Genomic DNA, 11,342 nt, shown 5'->3' with positions numbered 1-11,342 from the left:
GTGTGAACACCAGTCTTTTTGCATTGAATATATTGGGACCTGCAAGTCATGGTGAGGGGATCATATATATGGAATGTATAGAATAATTTCATTTTTAAGTATAGATTATTAAATGTTTAATATGTTTTGATAAGGAAAATTTGTTTAAACAATTGAAAATAATAACCAAATGACAAAAAAGTTCATGTATATGTATCGTGTTAACAAAATGTTCACATGATACTGTTTTATAAAAAATAAAAAAATTCAACTTTTGACTTGACAGTTTATCTGTATGGCGTGTGATTTTTTGTCTTACACTTCTTTTACCCCAAATGTTCACACTCTCACAGATTTTTCTCCACTTCTCTGTGGCTGGACTTCCTCTTTCAGGAAAGCTAGAGATCCAGGAAGGGGTTGTGGGAAAGGAGTGGAAAATTCCAGAAAGTAGTGGAAAATTCCAGAAGTTTCTGGCTGGTGCACTAGAGCTACAATTCTGGTTCTGACCACTAGGGTCATCTATCTACATTGACTATATATCATATATTATGTAGGCTTCCCAGGTGGTGCTAGTGGTAAAGAAACTGCCTGACAATGCAGAAGATGTAAGAGACATGAGTTCAATCCCTGGGTGGGGAGGATCCCCTGGAGAAGGGCATGGCAACCCATTCCAGTGTATGTTTCTTCTCTCTCTCTGTTTTTTTTTTTTTTTTTTTTTTTTGGTATTCTCTCTAGGATGAACTGGTATTAATTTCAGACATTTGACTATTATCACATTTTGTTACTTTGTACCAACTTAACCAAGAATTTAGTGAATCTGTGCATAGGGAAATCAACCCAATTCCTTGGAGCTCAATTCCAGTCTCTGTTGCTCCAAGTAGCATCTGAATGACTCCACAAGTTCCGGCACCTCAGTAAGACTCAGCAACCTTGAAAAGTTGATGGTTCTGTTATCAGAATCTCCTTGTGAGGAATACATGAAAGAACAGATGCAATGTAGCAAGTACAGAACTTTTCCTACCTCTGGCACTCACAGTTCTCTGGGTCTGCAGAATGAAGGAACACAGTGTAATGTAGCAAATGCAGAATCTGGCATAGAGAGTTCTCTGTGTTTGTAGCTATAAGTACCTGGGTCCCCAGTGCCTCCTAACAAGTCTGTAGGGGTGGTTTAGTTGGAAACGGTCCCTGGGTGTTAAGCTGGTAGAAAACACAGAGGGCTGTTATTATAAGAAGTTAGAGCTCCTCTGGTCCCCAGGGCTCTCCTCCTCTATGCCCTTGGGGAAAGGACTTCCCGTAAGGACTCCATCTTGCTTGGCATTGAGAGAGAGTTTGGGGCCTGCTCTCTCTTCGTTTGGCAGCTTTCCTTGATATTCTCCAAACCTCCAGCTTCAGAACCACACAGTCTCTTCTAGAGCAGCCCGTGAGGACAGCGGTGACAAATCTCTGCCTTCAGTTCACCCCATGGGTGAGTCAGTCTGCACGAGACCTTCTTTTCAGATCTCCACAGGACAGGAGGGTTTTGGGTTCCCTTCCCAACTCCAACCCACAGGACTGCTAACCAGCCAACCCTCCTTTAGAGAAACGGGGGAGAAGGCCCAGGCTGACTGTTTTCTACTCTTCTGAGGAAATGGGACGAATGGGCTCCGACACACCCATCCTGACTGCAGGTGGAAAACTTTCCCTCCTATGGAAATGGCCATGGCTGGGTGAATTTTTTTCCTTGGCTAAGGAAAAGGCATGAGTAATGTGATCTTTTCGGGTCTAGGGTTTGGAGAGTGGGGATGGTAACCTAGGTAGAGGGTGGGATTGTGTAAACTAATGTTCTTTGTATTTATACTAGAGGTGGGGGAGGGGTGGAAACCCACCATTGCTACCGAATATTGCATTAACTAGTCAGGGTAAATTGTATTAGTCCTTAGAAGTTTTGGAGGCTTGCTTTTTTGCCTAGCATATGATCTGTTCTGGAATGTTCAATGAGTATTTGCTATGTGCATTGTTCTATGTCAATTAAACAAATTTGTTTACGTAAGTCACATTTAAAAATCCTCTCCCTCTAGCTGAGTTTTTGTTTGCCATTTTACGTGTCACTCAGTGAGATGTGTTAAAGTTTCCCACTGTGACTGTGGATTTGTCCATTCCCTCTTATTTATGTCAGGTTTTGTTTTGCATATTTTGGCTCTATTTTAAGACATGCATACAAATTTAGAATTTTGTATTAATATCTTCTTATTGCATTGAGCCTGTCATCATAAGGAAATCTCCCTCTTTCTCTTATAATGTTTCTCTTTAAACTGTACCTTTTCTTTTACTAATATGGTTATACCAGTTTTCTGTAGGTTAATGTGGACAAGACATATATTCTGTCATTTTTTTATTTTCAGATTTTCCTGATGATTCAATTTCACATGTTTCTCTTTTCAAGAGTGTTTGATGAAATGTTTCTTGTCCAGTCTGAAAATATTTGTCTTTCTATTTAGAATATTTAGCCTGAATCTTTTAATGTAAAAATAGATATGATTTGCTTTATGTTTATCATATTGCTATTTATTTATTTTTGCTGCTTCTAAGTTCCTTTTCCTTTCCTTTGAAATGGTTAATATTTTGTAACTATTAAATTCTTAATTCATGCAGATATCTAAACATTCTTTTGCTATTCTTGTAGTGCTTACCCTTCATATTATAATGTGCATTTTTGCCTTTTAACAGTCTGGTGGTGGTGCATGGTAAGTCGCTTCAGTTGTGTCCAACTCTTTGGGACACCACGGACAGTAGCCCGCCAGGCTCTTCTGTCCATGGAATTCTCCAGGCAAGAATACTGGATGGGGCTGCCATTTCCTTCAGCAGGGTATCCTTCCAACCCAGGAATCTAACCCAGGTCTCCTGTATTGCAGGTGGATTCTTTACCACTTGAGCCACTAGGGAAGTCCTTTCACAGTCTAATATTAGTTAATTAGTTTTTTAAAACTCCTCAGACAATTATGGGACCTTGAGACACTTTGATTCTACATACTCTCTCCAAATTTATTGTCATTCATTTTCATTCTCTATATATGTGAACCCCCAGAAAATATTGCTATCATCATTTCATATAGTTTAAATTTGCCTACTTATTTAAATTTGCCTACATATTCACAAATGATATTAGTCTTTCTTTCCTGTATCTATGTGATTCCACTTGGGATGATATTTCTTCTGCCCAAAGAAGAGCCTGTAACATTACTTTTTAGTTTGAGTCTTCTGGTCACAAAATTTCTGACTTTTTGTTACATTATGGTGAAATGAATACCTTTTTTAAGGAATGTTTTTCCTTAAAATTTACTTTTTTTCTCCAACTAACATTGTTATCCTAAGTTGATATCTTGTTACTTTTGGAAACTTCTCAACCAAGTTCTCTTCAAATATCATTTCTCTACTCTTCCCTCTCCTCTCTCTGGGACTCACATTAACCATGTGTTTAGTATACTCACTGCATCACCTTTAATTCTCTACACCTCACTTTTGGTATTTTCCATATCATATGTGGGAGGAGAAGGGGAAGACAGAGGATGAGATGGTTGGATTGCATCACCGACTCAATGGACATGAGTTTGAGTAAACTCTGGGAGTTGGTGATGGACAGGGAGGCCTGGCGTGCTGCAGTCCATGGGGTCACAAAGAGACACGACTGAGCGACTGACCTGGACTGAACTGATGTATCTCTCCAGGCTCCATTCTGGATCTTTTCATCAGACTTATCTTTCATTTCTCTAATTCTTCCTCCAGGGAGGCAGACCAGCTTTAACCCTTGAACCATCACACCAGGGTAGATTTCAGGGTATGTTTTATTGTCCCCTTAGAGCAGAGCAGAGAAGTGAGACTTGGGGATTAAAAGTCACTTTTCCCATGTCACCTACCATGAACCAAGTAGAGCAGGATCTACCATCACAGACTACACTCTAGATCCAGACCCTTTCCTCTGTGCCTGTTTTCTTCTTGGCTGTGAATGCTCTGCACCTCTCATTTCCTGAAACGTGGAGCCACAGTGAAGTCTCTCGGCCTTTATTTTTAGCACTGTGATGCATTTCTGTTTAGATTATATAGTCAGTGATATTTTTTCCTTAGCCATGATATTTACCCAAGACTTCTTCTGGTATTGGGACCATTGATCTGTTGTTGTCAATTTTAGAGCACACTGATAAACTGAACCCTTTACAAAGAAGAGCACGAAACTGGAGCTCTTACCGAAGGCGACACAACTATTCGTCTGAACATGCCACTTCCCAGCAGCAGCAAGATAGAGATTCAGGTGATGTTCCCACGGACATCCAAGCAAGATAGTAAGTGACCAGTCAGCATGGCTGACATGTACCAACCAGTGAACAACAAAACCTTGTAGTTAAACATGTTATTCTTCTCTCCAATCTGGAAGAGTGAGGAGTGATGGGATCTGGCTAATGTCTGAGCAATCTTTATTGTAGCTCTGATAGCATGTGGGAAAATGTGGAGAAGACTTTCTAAGTCTATATGGACCACTTTCTTCTCTCCACTTCCCCACAGTGCTCCCTATGCTGTTCCATCCCATCATCAGAGAAGCAGTTTTCAGAAACAAGACCAAATGCATATTAATATGGAGACAAAACAAAAGCCTCCAGAGAGAAGAATGGAGAGAAACAGACAGAATGAGACCTTGGGGAGCTGGTTCAAGATCATAGTGAGTGTCCTGGCTAAATGGACCTAATATGTATATGATGACAGAGAGAGTCATGTTGAATTTGTGTAGAGATGCTGGGAACTTTTCTGGGGCAGTGGTGTTAGTAATGTCTTGTTATTACTAGGAGCTATCTCCCTAGATCATCTAAGGGCAGGTTCAGAGAAGCAATAGAAAGGAAACAGACTGACTGCAAGGGGAAACGTGGGAGAGGTTGTCTAAAAGCAAAGGAGGAAACCTACTGCCAGGGAGATGGAGCACTTCACACCAGATCACACAGTTTTGCTCAAGCTGAGTGTGGGAGGAGGTTGAGTCTCTGGGGTCCATGTCAGAGTGGCAGGCCAGGTCTATCTCACGTGGATCTCTTGGAACTTTATAAAAGGAAATACATGTGAAACATATTAGGTTATTTTTTTCAGGAAGAGTATATGAATGGAAAGAAACTCTATTTAGCAAATCCATGCCTTGTACAAAAGTTAGCGATGACAGATATTGTCTTATCTTAAGAAATGATATAAAGCCTAAAAAAGGTCCTAAAGTAAGACACAGTTGGGTCTTATCTTAACCTTGGATTCTATTGCATCAATTTTGTTTCCCATTTCTTCTTTGGCCCCTAGATTCCCTTTGGTATAAAATATGATTGGAAGTGGCTGCTGAATTTGATTCAGAAGCAATGCGGTGTCCCCTTCATTCCAGTCGAAGTAAGAGAGGACATGGAGGCAATGAGAAGAAACGGGGTAGATGGCAAGCCCAGATAAGAAATGGCTCTGGTCTCATATTCTGCTTCTCTTGTCACTCTCCCTACAGTTTCACTATGAGAAAACGCAGGCCCAGTTCTTTGTGGAGAATGCCAACATTGCCTGTGCGTTGAAGAATGTCAATGGCAAGATTTTCGATGAAGATAATGAAAAGGTGTGTGTCAAGGGCATGATCAGGGCTGAATAGGTGCAACAGGGAAGGAGAGGGGCATGGTCTTGCTTGAGCCCATGCACAGATTTCCTGGAGTTTACCCAGCCCCTCTTGTGTTCTCTACAGATATTTATCTTGGCTGAGCCCTGTGATGCACCCCAATCTGTGCAGCAAGCACTGAAGTGTGAAGAGGTGGAGCAGATGAAGGTAATGCAGACTCAACACAAGCTGTGCACTCATACCCAGACCCACCTCTTCCCCCCACTCACCCTCAGACACAGAGCCACTGAACCCCATCCTTAACTCTGAAGCTGACCATGAACAAACCATACGATGTCCACCAGCAATCTCTTGCCATCCAGAGACTCTGCTTTGGCCCTGGTATGGCTGTAGCAGTAACTGTAGGGCAGGTGAGGGTAGAGGGTCTGTCTGGGAAGGACACTCGGAGATGATACCATGGGGATGGGGTGGTGCTGGAAGTGCGCCAGCCAGGACCCTCTCAGCCTGTGTTTCCTTCCTGGTTTCCTGGAGACTTGATGACCTATGATATTGAAATGACATGGGACCATAGAAATGGCATGCCTGCCTCCCTGCATCCATCCAGGGATCAGGTCCAAGGTGAGGACCTAGGCCCAATGTTGAGGCTGATGGTGAGGATTGGAGAGATCAGGTAGAAGAGGCAGATTGGTTTCAGATATCCCCTTGGAAGTCCTCACTCTTCTTTCTTCATCATAGCTTTTGTCCTTGGACGGGAGCTACAAAAAACCCTACGTGGTGCATAGCCTGTCCACCATTATGGAGAATGCTTCCCACACCGAGAACTTGAATCTTTCCAACAATGAGGTGAGGTGGAGCACTCAGATCTTCCTTTAAAAGGGATGTGGGGAGGCTTATGGGGTGGTGACAGATGAGGGGAAGTGGATTGGTAGGGAAAGGATGGCTGTGGATGCAGAGCCATCTAGTCCATGTGGGTGTTCCCCATAATTCCAGGTGAAGTCTGCAGGGGAGATGGACAAGGGTCAACAGCTGGAACCAGAAGGGATGTGGGTTGACAGAAATGCCATGTGCACCACCTTGCCTGATAAGTCAGCCAGTATAAGGTCTCTCTCTGCCTTGTCTCTATACACTTATGTCTCTCTCATCTCTCCCCTCCTCCCTCCACTTCATGTCTGTCTTCATCCCCCTCCCTCCCTCCTGAGCCCCACCTCACTCACCTCCCTGTCACAGCCTCCTGGGTCATCCCTGAGGTTTGTCCTGACTTGACAGAGTGATGAAACCCCTGTGAAGTAGCAAAGCCCTGGGCTCTCATCCCCTCATTTCCTCTTCTCTCCACAGCCTTCACTGGGTGCTGGAGGAAGGAAGGAAGGGAGAGGAGGAAGACCTCCAGCAAGGGTTTGAATTGCTGGTCCTTGTGGCACTGGAGAAGGGAGTCAGGACAGTCTGGCTGGGAGCTACCCAGGGGAAAGGAGCAGGAAGAGGGGATGGGAGGAAGGGATGGAGGGAACAGTCTTCCTCTGGGTCAGTCCATGGAGTGGTGACCAAGGCCCTGGAAGGCTAGGATACTGCGTTGTGGGTGGAGGGGGGGCACACAAAGGGCTGTGATTGCTGTAAGTGACTTGCTCCCATGAGGAGTGTCACATCCACATTTTCACTGGCTTTTCTCTTTTGTCTTGATTTTTGCAGCACCATCCTGGAGTTGTTCCCCAGGTTACTAAGCTTGGTAAGCGTATCCCTTGATCACAGACTCCTCTAACTAGCACTGACAGTGCCCACAAACTACTCTGAAACCCATTAGAACCTGTCCAAGTTCCATTTTTGAACCTGACCCTTACCTGTCCTGTGAGAGGAAGAGTGTAGCATCCTCTGTGGGAACCTGAAAAGGCCCTGGATCTTCTTCAGCCATGTTCTCCACAGGGTTTGGGGACCCATGGAGATGACGGAACATGTAGTCCTGCCCCTGGCATTTCCAGGACCCTTTCTCCTTTGATCTCAGACCCCCACCCCATCCTGGGCCCATTCTTTTCCCTGATCATCCAGCATCACATCCTGGACTGCACTGCTGACTTCCTCTTCCCTCCCCTAGGATGGCCAGGAGACACCCTCAGGGTCTAAGCGTGCTGTTGAAGCCCCCAAGTGCTTACCAACATGCAAGGTGAGCACGGAGGATCCAACAGGGTTGTGGGCACTGACAGTGCCCACAAACTACTCTGAAACCCATTAGGACCTGTCCAAGTTCCATTTTTGAACCTGACACGAGGTACATGAGGGGGTGTCAGCCCTGGTCCTGAGGACTGTTTTGATTCTAGGGAAGCTTCTTTGGATCTGATGAGCTGAAGAGTCTAATCCTGCAATTCTTGCAGCAGTAAGTACCCTTGGGACTCTGAGCAAGGGGAGGGCTAGTACAGGGGAAGCCACCCAAGCTCAGGTCTTCTCATGGGAGTTTTCAAGTCTCCTTTGAGCTCCATACCACAGAGCTAGACTGTCCTCACTGTTCCCCCTCAGGTATTATTTGATCCATGACTATGGGGACCGCCAGGGACTCCTGTGTGCTTATCATGAGGAGGCCTGCTTCTCCCTGACCATTCCATTCCACCTCAAGGACCCAAGCCTGTGAGTATCACAGCCCAGACTCCTCCCCTGGGCCATCTGGTTCCCCAGCAGATGCAGGCAAGCTCCTGCTGACACTTATGCTGGTCAGACCACCACCCAAGTTTCCTCTGTGTCTCCTAGAAGCAGCATGTGTGCATACTTCAAGAACAGTAGGGATATGAAGAAGCTCAAGGATCCTGGTGAGTGTGTGGTGGGAAGACTGGGCAGGAAAGGGTGGTGAGTGGAAGATTCATAGGGTCCCTGACCTTTGCTTGCTTCCCCTCCCCCACAGATCTGCAGTTCCAGCTGCTGAAACACACAAAATGTGACATTGTGCATACCCTCTGTGGGTTGCCCAAAACTCAGCATGACTTCAAGTCCTTCGTGGTGGACATGTGGTTCCAGACGGTGGGCACCAGCTTCCTGCCTTGTTGGGAGCAGGGGCGGGAAGCTACAGATGGGGAGGAGTCAAGTTGAGGGGTGACTGAGTACCTGGGCTCTTCCCTTTCAGGAAACAATGCTCTGCTTCTCTGTGAATGGGGTGTTCAAGGAAGGTGAGTGTTCATAGATCCCTCCCAGCCTCTACTGCTCCCTCCCCTGGCTGGGCTCCTTCCCTCCCTCCTTCCAGCTTCCCTCCCCTCCCCTGCCCTCCATTCCGTCCCCTCCTCTGGACTCCCCTCCCTCCCCTTCCCTTCATCTTCTTTCCCTCCCCTCCCTTCCCTTTCCCCTCTGTGATCTCCAGCCCTCAGTCTTCCCACAGACAACCCAGGTCTGAACTGTGTCCATGTCTGCCCTGTTCACTCTGGGCATTAGGGACACAGGCTGTGGAATTTCGTGGCTCCCATACCAGATCCTTACACTGAGAACTTGGGCCAATACTTAACCTTGCAGTTTCCCCATATACCCACATCTTGGGCAGCTAAGAAAAATGTATCCCATGATCTTGTGAAGTGATTGTCATGGAGACATGTTACTGGGAGAAGACGGCCCTCCAGTTGCCCTACATCTGCCCTCCCCATTCCCAACACGCAGGCTCCCCAAGTGAACAACTGACCCCTCAGCATGAGTGTCAAGCCAGACCCTGACTGGGAACCCCTGTGGGAACCTGTAAACACATGGGGCTCTAAGGGGGTACTCATGTTTATTGTTTGTTGTTGAAGTGGAAGGAAGTTCTCCTGGCTGTGTGCGTGCCTTCACCCGGACCTTCATCACTACCCCTGCCACCCCTTACAGGTGAGAGCCATGTTGTGGGCGGGACGGCCCATGCAGCCTGGTCTCAGGGCCCTGGGCATGTGGTGGTGCAGACCTTAGGCTGACTCAGTACTGTGGAAAGCCAGCAGGTAGTTCCAAGGAGCAGTCTAGCCTAGTGGTTAGGAAGAGCATGGGCTTTCTCATCGGCACATGGGTTTTCTCCTTGACCCAACGCTCATTCTCTGTGTGACCTTGACTAAGTCACATGCCCTCTCTGTGACTTGGTATCTTCTTCTGAAAATGGGGGTCAGAATGTACACTCCTGTACTGTAGTGTACTGGGTTGCTGTTCAGGGTAAATGTGAAGCTGTCCCTGGGTTGGGGATCAGCCTGTCCATTGAGTGAAGCTGGTAGACAATCTCTCCGAAGGTGGGCTCTGTGAAAGGGGCAGAGGAACCAGTCAAGGAGCCTGGGGACAGACACAGGAGGGGGACGGAAGGAATCTGGTTGCTGAGTGCCAGTGGGAGAAGATCATTGTTGGGGATGTGGGTCGGTATATCTGTCAATTGTCTAAGAGTCCGTATTTCCTCCAGTTTTTGTATTGTGAATGATAAGCTGTTTGTGAGTGACTTCAGCCCCAAGAAGACTGAGCCTGTGCTCTTCATGCCAAAACCTGAACCCTCTGTCAACTCCATGCCCACCTTCTCCCTGGAGCAACAGGAAATGGTGCAAAATTTCTCCATCCAGTCTGGGATGAACTTCCAGCAGTCTCAGAAGTGATGTTGAAGATCATAGTGCACATACACGCACACATATACTCATTGCCTTGGAAAATCATTCATTGTGTTCAATTTTGTGGGCAGATGAAGTTTAATCAAAATGGAATTGACAGCATATCTGTGTGTGTTTCTCTTTCTAGGTCTCCTCTAGCCCAATCACCCCCTTCTCACTAGTGTAAATTTGTCTTCAGCTCAGACTCCTACTGGATTCCAATCTCAGGATTCAGTAATCCAGAAAATGATAGATAAGGAGGGATTGCTGCTAAGTAGTGAAAAGTTCCAGAAAACTCTGATTGAAGCCATTATACCAAGATCCCAAGTTCCATCCCTTCTTTCCCCTTGCTGAACACCCTCGTCTGAGGCTCTCATAGCTGACATTCTGATCTGGCCACCTGGTTCCATCCATCTTCATTTTTCATTTTTAAGGAAAAGAAGTACATTTTGCAAAGAATAACAGATGTCTTGGAATGGCTTGTTTAGTATGAATCCAGTTCTTTTTGGAAAATTTTATGTATATCACAGCAATTCCATCTGTTGTTGACCCCAAAGCTACATCACATCCGTTGGTGTATCTCTTCCCTCATCAATGTAGGTTGACTTGTTCCCACTAGAGGGTCCCTCCCAAGGAGCAGAGCGTTTACCTCCATCACCCACCTCTGTATCAGCTGCCCAGTTCCTCTCCCACACCCTGTCTGTCATTCCATGACTGGGACACTGGATACAGCTGTCCAGACTTCAGTCTCTGCCCCATTCCTTTTAGAACGCTGTTTCCCTACGCTGCTGACTGCCAATACACATTGCTACCTGGTGATTCATTGTATGCAGGCTCTGGAGTATGTTTTACCAGCTTCCTTAACACCTATCAGATTTCTTTTTTCAGACAGAATTAAAATTACTTTATACTTAGTTCAATATGCTGGCTTTTAAGGGAGAACATTGTATTTTTTTTCTCTTTAAATAAAATTCTTTGTAGAGAACTCGGATACTGGAGTTATGTTTGTGCTACCTCATGACAGAAGCCTGACAGCAGCTTGAATAGGCATAGCAGGCAGGTGGGAGGGAAGGTCTATGTGTTGCCAAAATTCACCACACAGAGCTTTCTGGAATTTTTTTATAATGGTTGAAGTCATCATACCAAGATCCCAAGGTCCATCCCTTCTTTCCCCTTGCTGAGCATCCTGGTCTGAGGCTCTTATAGCTGACATTCTG

The 11,342-nt window shown here is 45.7% G+C and overlaps 1 protein-coding gene across 3 annotated transcripts; it reads left to right on the top strand.

Moving 5' to 3' along the window:
• Window positions 1-1,007: 1,007 nt before the first annotated feature.
• Window positions 1,008-11,116, top strand: LOC145537058 (nuclear RNA export factor 3-like). Of its 3 annotated transcripts, XM_081567544.1 has the most exons (18): window positions 1,199-1,444; window positions 1,557-1,646; window positions 4,145-4,295; window positions 4,516-4,669; window positions 5,284-5,367; window positions 5,474-5,578; window positions 5,702-5,782; window positions 6,311-6,418; window positions 6,566-6,675; window positions 7,259-7,295; window positions 7,659-7,727; window positions 7,882-7,937; window positions 8,078-8,185; window positions 8,306-8,364; window positions 8,457-8,572; window positions 8,676-8,718; window positions 9,325-9,397; window positions 9,948-11,116. In XM_081567544.1, the coding sequence occupies exons 1-18, from the start codon at window positions 1,441-1,443 to the stop codon at window positions 10,132-10,134; spliced, it is 1,635 nt and encodes a 544-aa protein (XP_081423670.1). In that variant the 5' UTR covers window positions 1,199-1,440; the 3' UTR covers window positions 10,135-11,116. The 3 variants fall into 3 exon arrangements, with proteins under 3 accessions (XP_081423671.1, XP_081423672.1, XP_081423670.1); XM_081567545.1 differs by lacking the exon at window positions 1,557-1,646 and having other exon boundaries at window positions 1,008-1,444; XM_081567546.1 differs by lacking the exon at window positions 1,557-1,646 and having other exon boundaries at window positions 1,077-1,444; window positions 6,566-6,618.
• The last annotated feature ends 226 nt before the right edge of the window (window positions 11,117-11,342 follow it).

The sequence above is a fragment of the Giraffa tippelskirchi genome, chromosome X (genome assembly GCF_054371585.1).
Source record: "Giraffa tippelskirchi isolate mGirTip1 chromosome X, T2T-mGirTip1v1.2.pri, whole genome shotgun sequence".
NCBI lineage: Eukaryota > Metazoa > Chordata > Mammalia > Artiodactyla > Giraffidae > Giraffa > Giraffa tippelskirchi.
The sequence above is the reverse complement of the archived record's forward strand: the minus strand, read 5'-3'. Positions and strand labels throughout refer to the sequence as shown.